Source organism: Heliconius melpomene, chromosome 5, assembly GCF_056956725.1.
Source record: "Heliconius melpomene rosina isolate 202511_hmr_F chromosome 5, ASM5695672v1, whole genome shotgun sequence".
NCBI classification, from domain to species: domain Eukaryota; kingdom Metazoa; phylum Arthropoda; class Insecta; order Lepidoptera; family Nymphalidae; genus Heliconius; species Heliconius melpomene.
The window spans coordinates 5796463-5819878 of record NC_140393.1 but is presented as its reverse complement, the minus strand read 5'-3'; the positions used below and the strand labels follow the sequence as shown (position 1 = coordinate 5819878).

At 33.5% G+C, this 23416-nt stretch overlaps 1 protein-coding gene across 9 annotated transcripts in view; it reads left to right on the top strand.

The window, feature by feature from the left end:
- Positions 1-23416, top strand: part of LOC146539055 (uncharacterized) — a 28114-nt gene that overhangs the window by 3396 nt on the left and 1302 nt on the right. The window contains exons 1-8 of one of the 9 annotated variants that reach the window (XM_085185285.1): positions 5083-5782; positions 15043-15378; positions 16851-16942; positions 17995-18194; positions 18638-18756; positions 18951-19098; positions 21433-22983; positions 23096-23322. In XM_085185285.1, the coding sequence (XP_085041411.1) occupies positions 5731-5782; positions 15043-15378; positions 16851-16942; positions 17995-18194; positions 18638-18756; positions 18951-19098; positions 21433-22983; positions 23096-23322 (2725 nt within the window). In that variant the 5' untranslated portion in view covers positions 5083-5730. Of the gene's footprint in view, positions 1-5082; positions 5783-7231; positions 7406-15042; positions 15379-16805; positions 16943-17994; positions 18195-18637; positions 18757-18950; positions 19099-21432; positions 22993-23095; positions 23323-23416 lie in introns of those variants that run through there. The other 8 variants (XM_085185284.1, XM_085185279.1, XM_085185278.1 and 5 more) reach the window with 8 other exon arrangements.

Genomic DNA, 23416 nt, shown 5'->3' with positions numbered 1-23416 from the left:
TACTGATTTTGTGTATGCTTGATAGCATGTCATGAGTTTTTCAACAGACTAATTAATAAATATAAAAACGTATTTTCTTTCCCTAGTGTAGAATAACTCTTTCAAAATTATAAAAATAATATAAAAGTAATATGTCTATCTTATTTAGGGACTTTAAAATATTCTCTTTATACTCTGCTTTATAATTTCGCTTATTAATTGGTAGCCAATGAAATAAATAACACACACAAGAGTGATTTAGTTCTGCATATCGTTGTGCAACACCAGTTACTCATCGGAGCATTGATCAGCGTCTACGTGTTCGTTGCCGCGTCAGGTCATGGTTGACCATGCGAAAAGTGGTGAGGTGGAAGGGAACACGTTCTCAGTTCGTACGTATTATGTTGAGACGTTTGTAGAAACTTTATGGTAACTTAGTTTGGAGGTAAATTGTTTATTATATTGTGCAATTTGTTAAGTGTATTTGGACTGTCCTGGCGCAAGGGAATAAGTATAGGACTGTAAATGGGACAGGTTGTAGATTCGATTCCCAGTCGAGAAAATGAAATGTATATATATATAAAATCGAAAGGTCACTCATCACGAAATCTCAGAAACTACAAATGCTAGAAATGCTAGAAATTTTGCATAGGAGTTATTTATAGGGCGTAGGTGCTCGCTAAGACGGGAATTTGCAATATTCGACTTCTAAGGGGTTGTTTTTGGGGTTGAAAGTTTGTATGAAACTTCGTTACTACAAATGCTAGGAGTCTGAAATTTTGCATGGACGTCACTTATAGGACGTAGGTACGTACACACAGACAGAAATTAATGATAACGTAGATCACAAAGATTTTGATTGTAGAGGCTAGACTAAGTGTCTAAACACTACATTTTTGCTTCCTACCCTGTTGCGTGTGTGTGTGTGCGGGATACAGCGTGAACCTGTTTTTCTTTTATCATACAAGTATCACATATCAGCTTTAATCTAGCTTTGCATTCGTCACGAACACGACGGACATTTGATTCAAATGACATGAGTATATTATAGTCACGTCTTATACATTAGGCCGTTGCAAATCATTTCATTAGAAAGCGATATATTAGGTAGATTTATAGTCGCCTCGTAGCGGCATCTGTGCGCATTACGGTTTTTGCCTTACTATGTGCTTTACATACATACACTGCTCATATGTTCTTTAGGTATTAAAATTACGAGGATTTATCTTACGTCTTTCATTTACTTTACGAATAAAAACGTCCTAAGAAAATAAAGATATTTATAAATATTAAAGTTTTGAAGTAACCCTCTGTGTTATATATACAAAAAATAGTATATATCTTCTTTATTGAATATATATAATCTGCACGATTTTTCGATTTTTTATTAAAAAAATTGGGTTTATGCTCTTATATTTAGATGTTCACGGAGTACTTATTACGAATATCTCAAGAACTTCCATTTTATATCATTTTTATTCTTGGTCCATTCTCATTGATCATAACATGATGCCTTCCTCGAAAGATGGACTGTCCAGCACAAAAATATTTACTTCTATTCGAACTTGTAGCTTCTAAGGTTATACTGCTCCCATAGTCACGTGCGAGTCATGCGACGAACGACTTGTAAGTGGGATATCCCTTTATTTTTTTTGTTATTTGTTTATACATAAAAATGGTCACTGTGACCTTAAGCCATAGACATATTCCGCTGCGATGTTTAGAACTTTTAAAGAGGTTTCAGATCTTCAACAATTTTTATTGTTATTCCACTTTTATTTGGTCATTGGTGTGGTGATATAACACTACCTCGATACATGGACTCTCCAATGCATTTTTTTTCCAATTACAACTAGTAGGTTCTGGAATTAGTGCTTCCAACTAAAAAAACTCTCCCACTATAAAACGTTAGTATAGGCATTTTATTTTTGTTCGTGATTGATTATGTACACAAAATGTATTTTAAAAATATATAAAAGTCTTTATTATTTAAAAATGCTTAATAGTTATAAAATTGATATGTTTTTCATGACATTGAGGCATCGAATTATATAGTACCATGTGGACAAGTGTCAGCTGTCGATGGCGACCACCCACGTGCTTGTAATACCTGTTGTTTTGATTTAATTATATATAATTACAATCATATCTAATAATATATTTTAATCAAGAGATCCTGTACAAAAACATAATATATAATGTTTTTTCAATTTCACGCTGTATCCCGCACACAGCAGGGTAGGCAGAGGGAACCTAATGTTAAGACACTCTGTTTCCCATTGCCGAATTCTGGAGGCAATGCGTGTTCAGTGGCAGCACTTAACGCCGCGCTTTACCTCGACACCAAAACAAAGAAATGGAAATATAAATTTAAATAAATATTTCATCTTCCCGAGTGGGAATCGAACCCACAACCTGTCGGTTTCACAGCCACACTTTATGCCCCTGCTAATATATAATGTGTATATCAAATTTTATAAATATTATATAAAGAGGTAATTAAGAACAGCTTATCATTTTAAAAAAAACCTAATGATGTTAACTTTGTCTGGTTGCATAACGAATGGAGATAGATGTGCTGGGTGAAGTTTAATTCGGCGAATTTATTACGAAATCGTACATTGTCTCACACGTTTAGATACGACGTGATAACACGTGGACGTGCGACTCCATTACGTCACTTCCTTGTTTTGAAAACTGAATGAGACCTGTTCCCAGGAGTTCGGACTGCATATTTTCATGCTGTATCTCGCACACAGCAGGGTAGGCAGGGAACCTAGTGTTAAGACACTCCGGTCCCTAATTTCCGCCGAACTCTGGAGGCATTGCGTGTTGAGTGGCAGAGTGAAGAAAAGAAAATATAATTTTTAATAAATGATTCAATTCCTCGAGTGGGGATCGAACCCACAACCAGTTTACAGCGCTGCACTACTGGCTACTATTTTACTACTTACATTTACATCTTGACTGATCATGAACGTGATGCTCTATAAATTTCTGGTGCGTGAAGCATCTCCTTAGTCCTTTTATGTATAAGATACAAAGAGTTGTCTTACATTTCATGTCCTTTTGAAGCTTTGTCTCAACAGAGACCTTACCGGTTTGCAAATTATAGTATACTAATATAGTCATTTGTTATTATATTGTTATTTACTGACTCAATCGCCAAGCACGCTACAAGTAATTTTCCACAAAGAGTTTTTAGTGTTTATACTCATTTTATCAACACCTACTTGCCCCAATGTAAACAAAATTATCTTCCAGGTATAATGATGAAGCTTACACTAAAGAGAGTAGTCAAGTTATTATACAGTTGTATTCGTATTTAATAATACAGTTTCACTTGAAATACTATTGAAGATGATTTACATTTATATTTACACGTAATTACAAACGTAAATGTTCTATTAATTCATCGATTATTTCTTAGCGTAACAAATTACGTGTGCAAATTTACATTACTGGTATTTGTGTCTTAAAGTCTAGTACATATTATATTTATATGTCGATATAACAGAGAATGTAGAATTAAGTAGAGTTACGAAATTCTTGCTCTCTCTTTGACTAATTCTTATTTAATTTATTTTAATTATCTATACTAATATAATAAAGCGGAAGAGTTTGTTTGTTTGTTTGTTTGTTTGTTTGTTTGAACGCTAAGATCTCTGGATCTACTGGATCGATTTACTTTGTTTTTGTTTTGTATGAAAGCTGCATTCTTCAGAAGTGCTGTAGGCTATATAATATTACATTACACATATATACTAATAAATTAAAATACTTTCTAATTTGACATGCAATTTATTCTGCCATGTTAATAACAAACGTCGTCGCTACGCGACCGCGTTCGTTACCGCGTCATTTTGATATTCATTCTTATGAAAATAAATATAATAGTCACTTTTAGCATTTCATCTACATTGAAATTATATTTCTATAGAAATTATATTCTTATATTTCAAGCAGGCGTAGCCGCGTCCGGGTCCGCTAGTTATGTATATAAATCTAAATAAATGGTATATATTTATACTTAATATAATAAAGCGGAAGAGTTTGTTTGTTGTTTGTTTGTTTGTTTGTTTGTTTGAACGCTAAGATCTCTGGATCTACTGGATCGATTTACTTTGTTTTTGTTTTGTATGAAAGCTGCATTCTTCAGAAGTGATATAGGCTATATAATATTACATTACACATATATACTAATAAATTAAAATACTTTCTAATTTGACATGCAATTTATTCTGCCATGTTAATAACAACCGTCGTTGCTACGCGACAGCGTTCGTTACCGCGTCATTTTGATATTCATCCTTATGAAAATAAATATAATAGTCACTTTTAGCATTTCATCTAGATTGAAATTATATTTCTATAGAAATTATATTCTTATATTTCAAGCAGGCGTAGCCGCGTCCGGGTCCGCTAGTGTTCATATAAAGTTATATATTAATATAAAGTTAGTAGAGGTATGTTTTAATAATGTATAGTATTTTTATTATTAAGTTGATTTACGGTAGGTTAGGCGCAGTGATGCTAGTGCAGGACCGCTGTGTTATACTTGGCCGACTCTGTTTCTTTAGGGGATACTATTGAAATATTTTTATTTTTATAGAAGCTACTAAGTAATTAAGTAGATAAACATTTTAAATGTGTAATTTATTACTCTAAAATATAATTAAAACTAGATTGTTTTACTTTTTAACGGAAACATTTTAAATTCCTCGCGTATTTTGTCTCTTTCTGTTGCAAGCCTAGTCCCGTCGCACCCTTTGTGATTTATGCTCGCCCTTCTCAGTGATCGGGATGGCTCTTCTCGAAAGTGGCACTCATTAATTCCATTTTTAAAAAGACCAACGGATACGATGTCTCCGGTGTTGTCACCACTGCACCTATGAGACGCTTCAAAAGGCATCACCGTGAAATATTTACACCAGTTAAATTCTGTTTGTTTAGCTATTAACGGAAACGGAATTTTGTTAACGGAAATAAGGAACATAGATTCATGGCGATTTTTGTGACAGTGCGTACAGGGCCCGTGCCCGGCCGGCACCGCTGTTATTCGACGCGTAACGCGTGCGCGTGCGCCGCTGCGTGTTCAACTGTTCAGTTGCGGCTCCAGCACGATCAAGAATAGCCGTCGTTTAGATTGTGCTCGTCCGAAACATTGATTATAATTTATTTTATAACATAATGAAGGGCTGACTGTTTATAGTTAGTTTAGCTATCGTCATGTGAAATTTGAATCAAATGAAAAGTTTTTATACTATTAATAACAAAATCCGTAGAAAAGTTTAAGTAACGTTATAACAGTTTTTATATTACATTTTTTATCAATATTTGTATGTGTTCATATCACACATGTGATAAGAGTGAGTAAAAGATAATGGCCGAGTGACGTTCCGTATTATACGCGAACTTTGTTTACAGTAAACCTACTGGCACACATCACGTTTACATGCTGAAGTAATACATTTAGTGCTTGTTTCATATGCAACAGACGAGTGATTGTAGTGATACGTGTATGAGTGATGCGCCTGCGCCGGTGCCGGTGCAAGTATAGCAGCGTTGGACCTATTTTCGTAGCACGGAAATAAGAGCGGCAAAAGGAGCAAAAAGCTTTAACCACCTAAAAACTCGAGGACGTACAGATCTATATTCTATTCTATAGTGTATTTTTGTCTGATGTGATCTATCTAGTGTCCATGATAGTGGATTGTTTTATTATTATTTAGTGGTGTGGTAGATTCGAAAATGAAGAAACGGACCATATCGAAGCTTAAATCGATATTTGGTTCGAAGAAAGGTATGTTTTTATTTTTCATCTAACTCATCTAATATAAAAGTTTTTAATGTATGTGTATGTGTTTTATAAGGAGAGTAAAGTAACGTGCCTTCAGGTACGTTGGCATTTATTTTATTAAGAATTCAAATATCTGATTCCCTCTGTAAGTGTTACGTTAGCCTATAGTTTAAAATTAACAAATTTTGTGTACGAATAATAATTGTTATTTTTTTGTTAACTAAATTTATAAATATAGTGTATAGAATCTCATAATAATAATTATTATATAATCATCATCTTTCATGTTATTTTAGACGTTTATGCCAAAAAAATGATAATCTTAAAGTACTACAAATATTAATTACCTACCTTAGTCGCTGTACTTACTTGTTTTACTGTGGCTATATTTGATTTTATGATATTTTTTGTTTATTAGAAATTGTAATTAAAAAATGTTATAACTAAAAAAATCTAAAGTTAATATAGATTTAATTTAATATTTTTACTTCCAATTGGCTTATAATGATTTTTTTGAAACGTTTTTTAGCACGCTGAATTCCACACACAGCAGGTTAGGCAAAGGGAACTTAGTGTTAAGACACTCTGTTCCTCATTTTCCGAATTCTGTAGGCATTGCGTATCGAGTGGTGACACCAGAAGGATGAAGTGAAAATATTAAACATGTCATTTCCTCGAATGGAAATCGAACCCACAGTTTCTCGCGTTTACAATCACAGCCTTGTGCCGCTGCGCTACGACTGGCCTCACATTAACATAATAATAGTGAATTGAAATGACTCTCCATCATTACACTACCTATACGCATGCGATTCTAAAAAGTTTTATAAATCATTATTCTCTTTAAATAAATTATAATTTTATTATGACAATAGAGAATACAAAGACAATTTCGCCGACATTCCTATCTCGACTGTTTACAATTATTCTATTAAATCGCATATCTTCACGCCATTGCAGCTGGTCTGGTGAGTTTTTACTTCACTTCATCCACCGGGCTTAAGATGAACAGCTGCACTATTAGTTTCTAATAAAATTCTCTCCAAAAAATTAAAAAAAAAACCATTATAAATTATTGTCTTGCCCTTGTCAGTTAAAAAGAATTTTTTTATTATCTATAGTGCGACGTATTCCATAATTGAATTTGCCGCCATAATAACTAATTTGTTAGGTGATTTGTTTTAAAAGTTAAGCGCGAGTTGTAATTAGTTACAAGTAATTTAATTTGGTAAGCGTGCTATTATGTGAAGTGACAAGCGTGATTGACTGAAGTTACAACATATCATCTCTTGCGCCGATGTGAACGTTATTTTAGTGTCTCAGTGTACCCACGAACGCTGTGGTGTGAAAGTTATTTCAGTGTCTCAGTGTCCCTATAACATGACGTATATAATACGGGTAATAACGAGATAACAGAAACAAGCGGAGTTAGCGTAACGCGAAAAGTGATAAGGACGTCTTAGTTGCCTACTTCGTTTATTGGAACACACTATTTAAACTTATTGTGCTGCGTTCAGTGTTCGAGATAGCGCGTTTAGTGTTGTTAGTTCTAGTGAATTTGTGAATAATTTCTCTTTATTTCATATTTAATCATGCTGGCTTGCTTTTGTGGCAATCGAAAAATAGGTGAGATATTTTTGAGATATTTTTTATATTATAATTATACTCTTTTTTGTTGTGTATTAATCTTGTAAAATATAATAAAGTTGATATAAAGTTAGTTAGAATATAATTATTAACTTGTGTGATTGCGCTTGACCTTCATTTTATAGCATAAATTAAATCTGCGTTGAAATAAATGTAAATACTCGTTTACTTACATTGAAGGTGACGGCGACTTGAGCATAATATAATGAAGCGCGACAAACCCATCTTTATAATATTACCTATATCTCATAAATTATACATAAATTAACATACAAATACGAGTATTTTTTTCTTTTTTTACCTTCACGCTATATCCCGCGTATAGCAGGGTAGAGGGAACCTAATGTTCAGTAACACTCGGTTCAACACTTTCCTGCCTGCACCAGTTTGCCTTGTTAGCACAGCAAAGAATTAAAAATTTAATTAAATAATAAATTAATTTCTCTTCAAGTGGGAATCGAATATACACACATATAGTCATTTTTCTTTAGTCTTTTTGCTAAGATAAATAAATAATGTTTCTTTAAAACGCGAATGGAACATAAATATAGTAGAACTATATTAATCTTAAATGCTTTTGACACTTTCTAATGGATATTATTATCTACTAAAGAGAATTTAATAGACTTATTGATACGATATTTATAAATTATACCGCGAACACTTTTCATTCTAAGAAATAAATTCTAATAACCAATTAAAGTAATTGATAGGCTATTTGAGTATGTACTTACGTTTTATTAAGTTTACTGTACCTGTAGTTATATGTGAAATTCAATATGTAAAGTTAAAAATATTGTTGTACCTACATGCAATGTTTCGAAAATTCTGCGGAAAGTAGGGAACAGAGTGCCCCATCACTAGGTTCCCTCTGACTACCCTACTATATGCGGAATAAAACTTGTAGCTGAAAAATAAAATTAAACAAAGATATAGTTAATTATATGTGAAATATTTTATTGAAATGGTTAACTTAAAATAAAAATAACATCTTCAATCGATTAAAAATAAATATTATAAGTTATATTTTAAAAGCGTTATGTTGAGAAAGTTATTGAGATGATCATTGGTTAATAATAGGGTTATAGTTAACTATTTGTATGGTGCCTCTCCTAGTCTTGGGTGAGACAGACGGTAACCTGTTGTTTATCCAATTCTATTTATGTTATTATAAGATACTAGCGGACCCGGACGCGGCTACGCCTGCTTGAAATATAAGAATATAATTTCTATAGACATATAATTTCAATCTAGAGAATCCTTATTTTCATAAGGATGAATATCAAAATGACGCGGTAACAAACGCGGTCGCGTAGCAACGACGGTTGTTATTAACATAGCAGAATAAATTGCATGTCAAATTAGAAAGTATTTTAATTTATTAGTATATATGTGTAATGTAATATTATATAGCCTATAGCACTTCTGAAGAATGCAGCTTTCATACAAAACAAAAACAAAGTAAATCGATCCAGTAGATCCAGAGATCTTAGCGTTCAAACAAACAAACAAACAAACAAACAAACTCTTCCGCTTTATTATATTAGTATAGATAAGATTTTTTATTCATATCTTTTTTCTAAATTATTTTACATATTCCACGTTTAACACATTCTCCAGAATTCGGCGGAAAATGGGGAACGGAACTGAATGGGAACAGAGTATCTTAACACTAGGTTCTCATGTCTCATGTCCGTTATAAATCGTTCGCAACTTTGAGATCGCCTGAGGGAGAGATGAAAATTTGAAATGCCGTTGGCATTCATAGTGATATAATTTATGAATGAAAACGTCATCTCAAGATCAATCTCAGACTTGAGAGTGGTTTATAAATACGGGCCTTAATTTTAAGTAAACGTCTGAGTGCAGCTGGTAGTAAAATGACTACCCTTCCCTTATTCTGCGATATCATAATTGTAAAGGGTTTAAAGTTTTCAAGTAGTTTATATTTATAACTTTCGTACACTTCAATCGCTCGCTTTAATATAGGTACACTGATTTTAGAGTGGTTAATATTTAGAATCGATGTCTGTATATATTATACTAGCGGCCCGCCCGCGGCTTCCCCCGTGTGAACTACGTTATTATTAATTTCTGTCTCCATGAGTACCTACGTCTTATAAGTGATGTCCATGCAAAATTTGAGACTCCTAGCATTTGTAGTAACGAAGTTTCATAAAAACTTTCAACCCCAAAAACAACCCCTTAGAAGTCGAATATTGCAAATTCCCGTCTTAGCGAGCACCTACGTCCTATAAATAACTCGTGTGCAAAATTTGAGATTCCTAGCACATGTAGTTTCTGAGATTTCGTGATGAGTGAGTGACCTTTCGATTTTATATAAATATAGAAGATATCTATACTGTTAAATAGTGAATTTGTCAGTTACATGAACCTCTTCTTTTACGATATTTGAGACAGTATATTAATTTTCAATATATGAAATCGCGTATGATTCGGACGCAGCGAGCATGAAGAGATTTCTATTTGTCTATTGGAAATATGAATCGGTTTGCTTTCCCTGTGTCGAGATTGTTTTCAGACTGTTTTTTAATGTGTCTGCAAATTGAGTGGAATTATTATTTTTACTTTAAAAAAATTGTATATTTTTTTATTTTTATCGATTAAATATCCAAAATTGACCACTGTCCTTTTAATTTAAATTCTTATATTTATTAAAATACTAGTGGACCCGAACGCGGCTACGCCCGCTTGAACTATACGAATATTTATTAAATATATTTATGATATTATTTTCAGTTTTCAATAGAGAGATGCGTTAAGCAAGCTCATTTTGGGTGACGTTTTCTAACAACAAACTTTGCAAATCGTTGCTTAGCAACGCGACGGTTGTTATTAACATGGCGGAATAAATTGCATGTCAAATTAATAAGTATTTTAATATATGGGTATATATGGAAAATATTACAAATATAAGAAAAAAAGTATCCTATGTTCATCCCGAGACCCTCAAGTATCTCTATATGAATATTTTATCACAATTAAATTAGCGGTTTGGCCCTGATTGCGTAAAAGACAGACAGACAGAGTTACTTTCGAATTTATAATATAGGTATGGATTTCTTTTAAGCTTCTTATATTATGCATAGCTAAGGACATAATAAGTTAATTAAATAATATTTTTAAAATATTATCTACCCGATGCATTTCACATTTGAACTTTTAATCATTTACGTAACATCCGCCAACGGGTTAAGTAAACTAAAGCATTTGTTAGACACATACATCGTTGGTTCCCACGATCACCACCTATGGTTCGTACGGAGATGCTGTATAACGTAACCTTTTCTGAAGAAGAAAGTGTCCGACATTGTCTAATGAAGTATTTAATGTCTTAACCGCCGTGGGAGTCTCTGTTCCCACGTCGCCTGTCTACATGAGTTTGTCTGCGGTCTGTGGACAATGAGTTGAATTGGAAATTGATGTGACGTTTTTATTAGGGTCACGAGACCAGTGAGGTCTTCTGTTATGGATTGCCGGGGATATTATATTAAAATGATTATTTTTGTTTCATAGAAAATAGTATTTATTGCATAGAATTGATAGAGAGTATTGAGTGAGGGCAGGCGTGGCGTAAGGGCAAAAAGTGTGACTGTAAACGCGACTGGTTATGGGTTCGATCCGCACTCGAGGGGATGAAATGAAATGATCAGATGAGAAAAAAAATCTTTTTTTTCGCTCTGGTGTCGTGGGCGGCGTTGAATTCTGCCACTCAACAGGCAATGTCTCCAGAATTCGATTCAGAGTGTCGTAACACTAGGTTCACTCTCCCTACCCTGCTGTGTGCGGGATACAGCGTGAAGCTGATAGAGATTATTGTCTGTACATATTGACCGATGTCTTTAATTTTATTAAGTATGTACACAATTTATGGTATGTTAATCATATTAGTCATTTGGTCATAGCTATCTAACATTACCAATCATTTGTTTGTCTTCAATAGAGATGCATTTCACATGATCGATGACTCTTGATAACTTGGAAACATAATATCATTAAAGTATAATATTCTTTTATTTCTGGTGGTTGCGCAAGAGTCGTATCTAATTCATGGTTACCAAAAACGTGACTTTCTCATATATTATTATTTTATCTTCAAATTTTTTTACTACCAAATTCTTACTTCGTGCGACCTTTCATCTTGATATTTGCTCATGTTAGAGTAATTTAAATTTTTCGCTTTATTGCCTTTACGGGGTATAATTCTTAAATTTGTAGTGTAAGTTACGCTTTCTATTACAATAAACGTTAAATGAGTTTTCGTAACAATTGTTAGATTTGGATAGTATCGTTTAAACTATAATTGTTAACATATCCATTATCCATGTTTGTAATATTTTTAATGGAGTTTTTCCTCTTGTATTGTTATATATGTATAGTATGACATTTGATCTTTTTGAGTCCTTATATGAGATTAATTTTTGGTTACAATTATTATTAGTATTATTGTTATATGTTTGTCTTTAAACAACTAATTGAATAAGTTAAGTATATATATATTTTCATTTTTAATGTCTATTCTTTGTATATAATAAAATGTAAAGACTTTTCTGTATTTGTTTTTAATAATGCAAGAACAATGTTCTTTAGTAAGTATATTTTATACAAGCACCTTTCGCGTTCGGCGTATCAGGTAAATAGAACCTAAAAATTAATCATATCGTTCTCTAAATTCCCAAAAAAAAGTGATTTTGCCTATAGGTTACATTTAATTACCAGGGAAATATTTTTTTAAGTATCGTCCCTTATAAACAAATATGATTTAAACACTTTTTCGCTTAAATCAAAATATATATTATTTTTTATCTAAGACGCGTAAGTTTATGTCCCTTTTGTAGAGTAAAAGTGATAGTAATATTAGTTTAAAATCAAAGCACAATTAGGGTGTATTTATTCAAAAGCGACACCCCAACAAAATCTTTCCCTTCTTGTGCCAGGTGTCGCCTAGCACAGGAACACGTAACGTTCCTACCGTCATTACTTCCTTACGTGTTACCCCATTGTAATGGTGCTTGTATCTTTGCTTATTTAACAGGAATAATGAAAATTTATCTTTCTTTGCCAACCTTTGAGAAGACATTTTAGTTTTTTTTTCAGCTTCACCCTGTTTCCCGTACACAGCAGGGTTGGCAGAGGGAACCTAGTGTTAAGACACTCCGTTCCCCACTTTCCCGGTTATTCTGGAGGCATTGTTTATTGAGTGGCGGATCTTAACGCCGCGCTTTGCCTCCTCACTAGAGCGAAGAAATGGAAATATTAAAATAAATATATAATTTCTTCGAGTGGGGATCGAATCCACAACCAGTACCATTTACTGTCACATTTTGGGCCCCTGCGCCCCGGCTCTATATTTTAGATAACAGCCTTTAAAATTATCTTGATATCAGAAAATATTCCATAGCCCAGTTTATGATGCTGTCATAGATGAGAATTATTAAAGCCAGCTGTTCTCTTGGCATCAATTAGCAGAGAATACTCAGTTATGAACGTTAAACAAAACGTAATAAATAGTCGCAAAAGTTCAACTTTACTTTCAATATTGTCCATGATCTTATGTAAACTTACCGTACAACCATCCAAGATATTTATTTTTATATATTTTTTTTATTTTTTGTGTTATTCCATAATTAGGAAACAACCTGAACATATAATAAGAGTATAAGAATTTCGATATAGCTTAATGAGAATATGGCTTAGTGGTCCGAGCTAGGTTATTTTTATATGTATGCTAAAAAAGTTTGACACATTTACGTGTTTTAATAGTATATCTATCAATTACAATACTTTTTCTACTGGTTTTTATAGCTCTTTTTTACTATTAATTACTATTAATGATATTATACTCATTTCCTTATGTTTTGATCGTTAGTAAATAATATTTACCAAGATCTTAATTAAGAACTTTTTGTTAAGATGGTAACACGAGAAGTTGTTTGTTCAGCGCTCGTTACTCGGGAACCTTTGATGTGTTTCGATCTCGGAGACGGCAGACAGCGGTCCGCTTGTCAGTTGTTACCAGCCTTCGTGCTCCTATAGCAATTTACGTTCACGGCACGCGTGAGCTATGTGCTGAGAATAACAATTTATACCATCGAATTTATACCATTTAGTATTGAGAACTGTGAATATCTTCTTGGAAAGGTCATTATGTGTTAAGAGTTAATGGACAAACGTTTCAAGGAGTTATTATTGAACGTGTTAAGGCAATAAACAGTAAAAAACAAGTTTTAAAACACGTTAAATATTGTTTTTGTTGCTATTTTATACCATACTTTCCATTTTGGGTTTTTTTTCTTATTTTATATTCGGCTAGTGATAGTTGACTTCTTGTTAATGTTTGAATCTATAAAATATACATTTAAATGAGCGATTTCAAATTTTAATTTCACTTTTTCACAATCAAATGTGGTGGTATTTATTAAAATTTATTCAAGGTCGTACAACCGGTTTAAACTTGAATGAAATTCTTTGAGCATAAACCACAGATTATGTAAAATTGGGCGGCGAAGGTGTGTCGACGAAACCGGAATCGGGTGTCGTTGGGATGTGATTATGAAAAGGAAGCGGCTACTCAACGTCGAGCTTGGACCTATTAGTTGAATACTAAAATAGGGGGCCTTTGATTCATTAATGCTTGTAGCTAAAGTCGGTGTAAAAGTTGACATTTTCGGTGATTATCAAATAAATATTCTTTAAGAACGTTGCTTTCATGTTCCTATTTCAGGATGGGCAGAGAGAACCTAGTGTTATGACTCTCCGTTCCCCACTTTCTGCTGAATTCTGGAGGCATTGCGTGTTGAGTGTTATTTTTAGTATAAAACTAAAACTGATGAAGTGGATTTTTGCATTCGTAATTACCTTTTAATGTTAGAAAATCGCGTGATCGTATGCTAGTAATTTTACAAATCGATTTGAAGGTTGTAGTCGGGGTTACGTCATGTTTACCTTCTGTGCCCTTGCATATATTTCATACCTAATTTTTGTAAAACTAAAGACAACATTACATACTATATAGTTTACTTTCATACATTTCGAACTTTATTCTTCGCTCTGGTGTCAAGGCAAAGCGCGGCGTTGAGTTCTGCGACTCAACACGCAAAGTCTCCAGAATTCGGCAGAAAGTGGGGAATGAAGTTTATTAACACTAGGTTCCCTCTGCCTACTCTGCCGTGTGCGGGATACAGCGTGAAGCTAATTTTTATTAAAAAATGTTCTTATTATTCACTTTTACTTTTAAAAATCATGCAATTCAGTTAATATTTGTAAATATTTGATCTGATCGTATACCGTTCGTCAAGAACATGATATTGTAATAAAACATGTCTAAGCATTTCACACTAGGTTTAAACTGTTGTAGGTATATGTGACAAGCAAATATTGCACTCAACTAACTGCAAATACCATTTTGTAATATTACAGCAAGTTAGCAGAAAATAAATTAACACCCCTTCACACGTTATATTCCTTGACTTGATTGTAAATTGCAAATATTTTTGACATTTAGTTTTGCAATAATTTAATTTGTTGCTGAACAAGTAAAATATTAAGTTTATAATTAATTTCTTTCGTTTCTAAAGACTTGATTCTTCTTTCAGGCAAAAAGCATCAAGAACAACCGCAGTCTTCCAAATCTTCTAGAGCGGTAACTCCAGAATCACCAGAGCCGGTATCTCCGACCGGAAACGAATCATTTAGACCAATACTCCGAACTCCACCACCTTCACGATTAGGGCCTCCACCCTCGCCCCCAGTGCCCACGACCCCAAAAGCACCTGTTGCCCCCGAACCGTCAGGCCCGTTGCCACTGTCACCATGCCCCGTATGTGGCCGCACATTTGTTCCCGCGTCACTTGCGAAGCATGTCAAGATATGCGAGAAGATGACCGTAAAGAAACGAAAAACCTTCGACTCTTCGCGACAACGGCGTGAAGGTAAATACTTAAAACCTATTTTTTTAAAAATATTTATTGTAAACAAGTTTCTTAAATATCTTTGTTTTGACGTTGTATTCAATATTTAGAAATTTGGTAATGGTGGCGGTGATAGCTTAGGGTAGTTTGTTAATTGAAGTGCTTTTAAGGAATCCGATTTGTTTACATCAAGAAGAACAATAGAACAATACCATTAGTAGATCTTTTTGATGTAATATGTATGTGATTATTTGTTTTTTTGTTTCTCACTTTGTACGGCACGCTTTATTTAGAAGATAGAAGTGTATTGATATAAACCTTATATTTTTTGGATAACAAGGACCGGCCACAGATTCCGGTAATGGTTTCGGTGAGTGGACCATTTACATTGAATTCTATGCCATTTAACTGTTATGTCGAATGTGAACATATTACTAACAGAATATCATTATACGGAAATTTCGTATTCCATGTTAATACTAAATCTGGAATAAGCCACATTGGTATGAATCGTAAATCTGTATTGACCTACAATTGTCATACGGTTAGTTAAATAGTTGTGTTTGTATGTATGTAGGTACTAGAATAAATGGCGACAAACGTGAAAGTTGATTTGATCTTAATATCCTCTTTCGGGTGAATGAGTATATTAGTAGCCTATTGAATAGATATATGTCTTGAGGCCAGTCGTGGCGCAGGGGCAATTCCGGGTTCGATTCCTACTTGAAGATTATTTGTTTAATATTTTCATTTTCTTCGTTCTGGTCTCGAGGCAAAGTGCTGCGTTGAATTTCGCTACTCAACGTGCAATGGGTGGCGGAAAATGAGCAACGGACTTAACACTAGGAATAAAACGAAAAAAAAGAATAAACTTATTTCAATAACCTATAAAATCCTCACCTAGTCTATCCTAAAATAAAAATTACTTGTATCGCAATTGTTTAGTTCACCGAAAATCCTATACTTACTTATAATCTTTCGTCCCGGATCAATATACGTAAAGGCGTGCTAAGAATATTAAAGTACAAGGTCATCAGTTAATTTGATGCCATCCGCTGGGACTAGACTCGGCCCACTAACGACCAGTGTTTCTCAAACTCTAAATATTGAACTCCATTTACACATAATATCAATAACAATTTTAACACAGTACTAAAGAGGTATTCATTTGCATATTTCGTCTGTGTTGCGATGAGTTCTGTAACTGACGCCTACTGATGCATTTAACTGGTGAATCATGAATCATCTTTATAATATTATTGGCCTGATGGTATAAATGAATATTATATCTGTTTCATTCTGTGTCTTCGATTAGATGCACGTGAACTAATTGGCAATTATAAATAAGTAGTTTTAAAACAATCACAAGCGACTCGAGATTGATTGATTGAGTTCACATATTGCAAGTAGAAGCTGTAGCATGTTCACAACATGTAAAACACTTACAGGCACGGATTTAGAACAATACTTGCCAAAGAATTTCGGTCTTCCAGAAAACAGCCCATTCCTCGAGAAGAGTCCACCCAACACTGCCAAAGCTGCCATCAAACCTAAGACTCATTCAGTGAGGAGTGCAATTACTAAGGTAAATTTTAAATGTTACTTAATTAGTTTCATTAATTCCATTAATACACTCATGTAGAATTCTTAACTTAATAAGTTTAAATGTAGAAAAGAAGTTATACTTGAGATTTAAGATGATTGTGTCCATAAATACGAAGTTTAATTAAATATTAATATATACTATGTATGTCACACCAGATTTCCCTTTTCTCTTTAAGCATACTAAATACAATTTCTTAATAATTAAGTATTCTGTACTAGTACTTAAAAGTACTTGAATATTTAAGGTTGTTTAAAAGAACCTACGCCCGACGAGTTCTATAGGTCTGACCTTTTCTCATTTAAAATATAGCCATGAAGCGTATTGTTGAACTGTATTTTGTTATGTTAATTGCTTCTCATTAGTGTCTGCGATGAACAGTGGCTGCTTTCATCTTTATACCGAGTTATTTCTATAGAAGCTATATACACAATCGTTCGTATATTTACTGATGATATAAGGAGAGAACAGATCTTTTGTTTAATAAACGTTATATATACGAATGTATATATATACAAATGTTAATATTTTACATTATAATAAAAAAATATCTACTTATGCTATGTAACAAGGCCAGTCGTGCCGCAGAGGCACAAAATCGACTGGTTGTGGGTTTGATCGCCGTTTTTATTATAAATAAATATTGTATTTGCTCGAGTGAAGTATTCAAATTCTTCGCTCCGGTGTCGAGGCAGAGCGCGGCGTTGAGTTTCGCCACTTAACGCACAATGTCTCTAGATTTCAGTGAGTAACAGAGTGGTCTTAACATTAGGTTCCCTCTGCCTACCCTGCTGAGTGCGGGATACAGTGTGAAACTGACTTATTTACTGCGTAACAAATACTTTTTCTTGTAGATTCTTCTGGACTCTTCTTCTAACTTATTTCTTAAAGATAATAGTAATATTTAATTTTAAGAAATACAAGTTTTACGTGTAAATGGTATAAAATAACACACGGTACTGTTCGCCAGTTCGGGTTAAAAGAACTTGGCACGTTCTAAATTATCGTATACAAGTATTAATTTAACCCTACAGCCTGCAGCGGACTTACAAAAGTGTCCGCACTGCCAGCGCGCGTTCGGCGTGCGCGCGTTCGAACGCCACGTGGAGTGGTGCGCGGACAAGGCTAAGATCCTGCCCGCCGCGCCCGCCGCGCCGCCGCCGCACATCGCCGACGCCAAGCAGCGGCTGAACGCGCGCACGCAGTACAAAGCACCGCCTGTGCGCGGGAGACGGTTAGTTGTCTTGTTTGTGTTTTTCCTTTTCAGATTTACGGTTTTCTTTTAACCATGTTGATTGGCAGAGAGAACTGGTGTTAATACACTCTGTACTTCACCGTCCGTCTGGATCAGAGATTTTGAGCACCCACGAGTTTATCAGAAAATAAAAAAAAACTCTTTTTCCCTAAATTGAAATTCAACCTACAATCGTTGCGTTTTAGTCAGACGCTTTTCTACTGCACTGTGACGACTTATCATTATCATTACTTTTAGTTGTGCAATGATTAATTTGTTTACTTACATATGCCTTTTCGTTTCTCTTTAGAATAATCTCTTCGTATTTATGTTACCAATTATTTTAATACGAGTATACGTTTTTATTTAAATCGTAGTATCACATACTATAACACTAAACAATTTCAAGTGAATAACAAATAAGTACTTAATACAATTTCTAGATCATCACAAACTCGTGAGAAATCGTCGAACAGCCGGTCGGCATCCGTAGAGTCGACTCGAGGTATCTCTCCGCCCAGAGAGTTTGGAGACTACAGACACGGCAGGACGAGAGCCTCAGGTAAAGAAAATATATCATGTCTAATACTTTTAATAATCATTTCGCCAAGTGGGGATCGAACTCACGACCATCACGTTAACCAGTCAGACTCTATACTGACGGCCTCTACTAACTTCAAGGGATGCTAACATTACGTGAAAATTTTAAATTAAATAACAATTTTTAATATAAATATTAATATTGAATATTTACAGAATCGACGTCTAGCAACGATTGTCACGAAGACGTTTCACCTCACATGCCGGTCATAAGGAATTCAAGAGCTTCACAAAACAACTCATCCGGCGATGCCAATGTTAAAGCAAGACAAGCGAGACTTGCAAGAGACATTAGCAGCTCCAGGTACTGTAAAATACTGTGTTTTCTAATTATAGTATAGTTTATGCCTTGTGTATAGTTTATAATAATGGAATTAATTAATAATCTTTAATGCAAGTAAAGTTAAAAATATGTATTGGAATGTTATTTTGTCTACAATTAGCAGATGCCAGAAAGTATTAAATTATTTAGTTTTTATATCAAATAAGGGGAAAGGAAGGAGTATGTTGCAATAATAATATTTTTTTAATTATTTTTATGTATAATTTATGATTGATATATCGTTCCTGTCTCCTTGTTTGTTCTCCTCCGGTGTCTATTAAAATCCTTCCTTTCCTTTTTCATAGAGATATCCAAGAACCCCCCACATCCTCTATCCAACAAACCAAAACCGATCCTAACATTAACAAAAAAGACACTCAAAAACCAATTAATAGACTAAACGCCAAAAAGAAACATTATTTAAAAAAGTTAGAAGAGATTTCCAATAAATATAATGAAAGAAAATCTAAAGTAGAAGAAAAGGAGAAACCTAATAAAACTTTAAATAAAACAGAATGTTTTTCAAAAAGCCAAATTCCTGTACCAAAGAAATTGAAAGTCAAACAGGTCAAAGAAATGGAAAAAGAACGTTTGACAATAAACACTATAAGTAGTCATAGCAATGATAATCTTATAAATGATAAATCAATAGAAGCACCCTTAATTAATGTCGTTGAATCTAACATTAAATTATCACAGCCAAATCCCAAAATAAAAGTAAATACAAAACGTAAAGTAAAGAAAGAAACTTCTAAGATTATAAAGGAAAGTAAAATAAGTTTGGATAGTCTCGAAGAATGTGCAGACGTGACACAAGGAAAAAAATGTCAGTCTGTAGGAATAAATACTGAATTGTTATGTCCTTGCGTGCCGTGTGTCATACACGAGACGGACGCTAAAATATTAATTAAAAAACAAAATAAAAATATTAAACCATCCTCAGCTACATTAAAATATAACAAAATGGTTGACTCAAATCCAACGGTTGAATTGTTATATAAAAATCCAAATGTGACCAGTTCTTGTGATATTGGTTTAAAACAAATTGAAGAAGATATTAATTTAGACGATACTGAAAGTTTTGAAAACTGTAATCAATCAGAAGTGAATATATGTCAACCAGGTGAAGATGTTGTACTTTTTTTAAAGAAAGACTTAAAAAATCATGTTCCTAAATTGGAACATGAAGTAATTGAAAAACAAATAGATAAACTAGAGCAAGATTCATTAGAAAATATTAAAGATGATATATCAAATTTGTCAATCGAAAATATAGAAGAAAGCTATGAACATGATTTGAGCGAAGAAAATTTTGAAGACTCCTTTGATGGTGAAAAAGAAAAAAACGAGGATAATATAGATAACGATATAAGTCGTCATGGCAGCGGTGATACATATACAAAATTCACTGAAGACGCTGCAGATTTAGAAGAATTCCTTTACTTGACTGATAAAATGATTGAAGATCATGAAAAGAAAGAATCTCAAAAAGCTGAATTAGAACAATGTATTGAAAATATTCACACACCGAACACAAATTCTTTAGAGTGCTTGAATAATGTTTCAAATGATAGTATGAAACAAGATGACATACCTAAAACTGTTTTCTCGGAAACTTTAGAAGATCTAAAGAATAGCCTAAAAGAAATTATGCAAGTAAATGCTGACGATGATAATAACATTACAAATATAAATCCCGAAACCAAAAGCAATGTATGTGATCTAGAACATATAACGGTGTATGGATTAAAGTTTTACGATCGAGATCCTACAGTGGAAAATATCACTGAAATTGAATCCACTGAGATGAAGCTGCCATCAATATGCGAAAATAATAAATGTACAGGAAAAGTTGCTAAAAGTAAATGCAATGTGTCAAATATATACAAAGTGAACAAGAGATGTAAAATGTTGGGCGAACAAAAGCGTTTGGATAGTGATTATAGAACTTTCATTATAAACAAGAGTCAGGAGAATGATGGAATGCCGCCGTTAAAGTTGCCACATATTGAAAATAAGAGGTTTTGTGTACATTTACCCTTAACTTTTCCTATATACGAATTAGGGCGTGTTTACAAATAAAATCATTTTTATTTTATATCAGTGATGTGACATATTATTTTAAGGACTTTGAAATACGCCCTATTTTTACTAATTTCGCTTTAGCTTGTAATTAATAGTTTTATATTACGTTTATCTCCCAATATAACGTACTAATATAATTTCTCTTTTAAACAAATATGTGCTTTCACATGTTCAAGTGTAATTAATATTGGACTAAAAACCATTTTTCATTGTTTTATTGTAAACTTTCAGACTGGACGATAATTATGATCCATTTGCATCGGCAGCTAGACAAATGAAAGAGCTCATGTCCTCAGACAACAATATTCCTAAAAAATCCCAAAGTTCCAAAGATCTTAGTCGAACTCTTCCTAGCTTACGTCCCTCTAAAGAAAAAATGTCCACGTCTTACCGTACAGATAATACTAAAATGATGAAGGATAGTTTAAATAAAACATATCAAAAGACTCCAACTCTACAAAGAATGAAATCGTTTGGTAGCACTAATAATGACAATAACAGTTCATTTGGTGGTAGGTGTAGTTCGTTCAGAATAAATAGAAGTGATAAAAAACCTACTCAGAAATTAAATACAACTTTCACCAAGTCAAGTAAAGAAAATATTAGCTCCACGGAAAAAACTTACTTTAATCGCGCCAGCAACTTAAATAGATCTTTTTCGAGTTATTCGAACTCTAGTTATAGTACCCCGAAACTCAAAGATAAAATCCCAAAAATGTCACAATCCATGCATCATGGATTTCAACGTACTACTACTGTCAAACAACCCTTAAAGTTAGATAAGATAAACAAGAATGAAGAAAAGAAAGACTTTGTGAATCTCGACGCTATACTTACTTATGATAATACTTCCATGACTGACAGTAACTATATTGATCCCAGACTTATAAATGAAAATGATAATTTACCAATTAATGTTAATACCATTTTAAATAATCCTGACATAATAAGTAGCATGGAATCTTTATTAACTACAGAGAATTTACCAGCAAAGTTTGACTCTTTCAGTACTATAAAACATAATAATAATGATAAAAACAATTTATCAGATTCTCTGTACAGTAAGTCAGAGACAAATAATAATAACAGTTACAAAACTAGTCCATCCTCGGACTTTAGTTCTCAATACGATAAAATCATGTCTTCTTTAGAACAAAGCATAGCTTCAAAGACTTCAGTGAGAGACGACGATTCTCTCTGTGAAGACTTTGATCTTGAAGAATTCATGATTACTTTCGATGAGCAGGTACTAAAACAAAATACCGAAAAACGCACTTGTAGCTCCACAACCCGAATAGTTGCTCAATCTGAATTTTCTAACGACGGCACCGAAACTAAAGTAGTAAATTCACCAAAAATAGTAAATAACAGTAGCAATGGTATGATTCCTGTTAACAAATCAACTTCTCTTGTTTTTAGCAGTAACAATATAGTAGGCGATAAGCTATTCCCATCCTCCGTTAAACGTTCCACATCCCTCCTCGATTCCATTCAGAAAAAATCTGCGCCAAAGTTGGACAACACTAAGAATCATAACAAAACTGATCAACTCGAACAGGATCTGATGCAATCTTTGAAGGATTTCGATAAATTTTACGAATCTGAGAGAATCGATAATCAGCCGATGCGGAAGGAGATTGTAAATAATAATAAAACTACACATAGTGATGTAAAAAAGAAAGATGTTCGTCGGAAAGATCACAAGATGAACAGACACGATTCTGTTACTAACGGGAATGTCACACCGAACGGGAAATCGAGAAATGATTCAGCGTATAGCAGGTTAGTCAGGTAACTAATAACAGCCATGGTGGGGTTAATACGCTTTTCGTATTTGGAATTACAAAATCTTTTATAAAAAAAAGAATTACACTAACTTTGATATTTATTTCAGTTTAAATAGAATATCGCCATCTAAGTTGTCATTATGTAACACAAAACAGACGAGTATGAGGACGTCTCCCGAACAAGTTCCGGTCGGCTCTGACTCAAGTGGAAGTCAAAAAGATGAAATTCAATCAGTGTCAAGTGAAGAATTCTTAGCAATGGAAAGGTCAGCGGAGTTGGATGCACCTCTGAGAAAGGAAAAAGTGAAAGAGTCAATTACACCAGTTGCTAAAGGTAAATTTCATGTAAATTTCAAACATTTTTATAGGTTTTAAGTTGTTCATGTTCTAAGACAAAGGAAAATGTTTAGAAATATAATTATTTAACG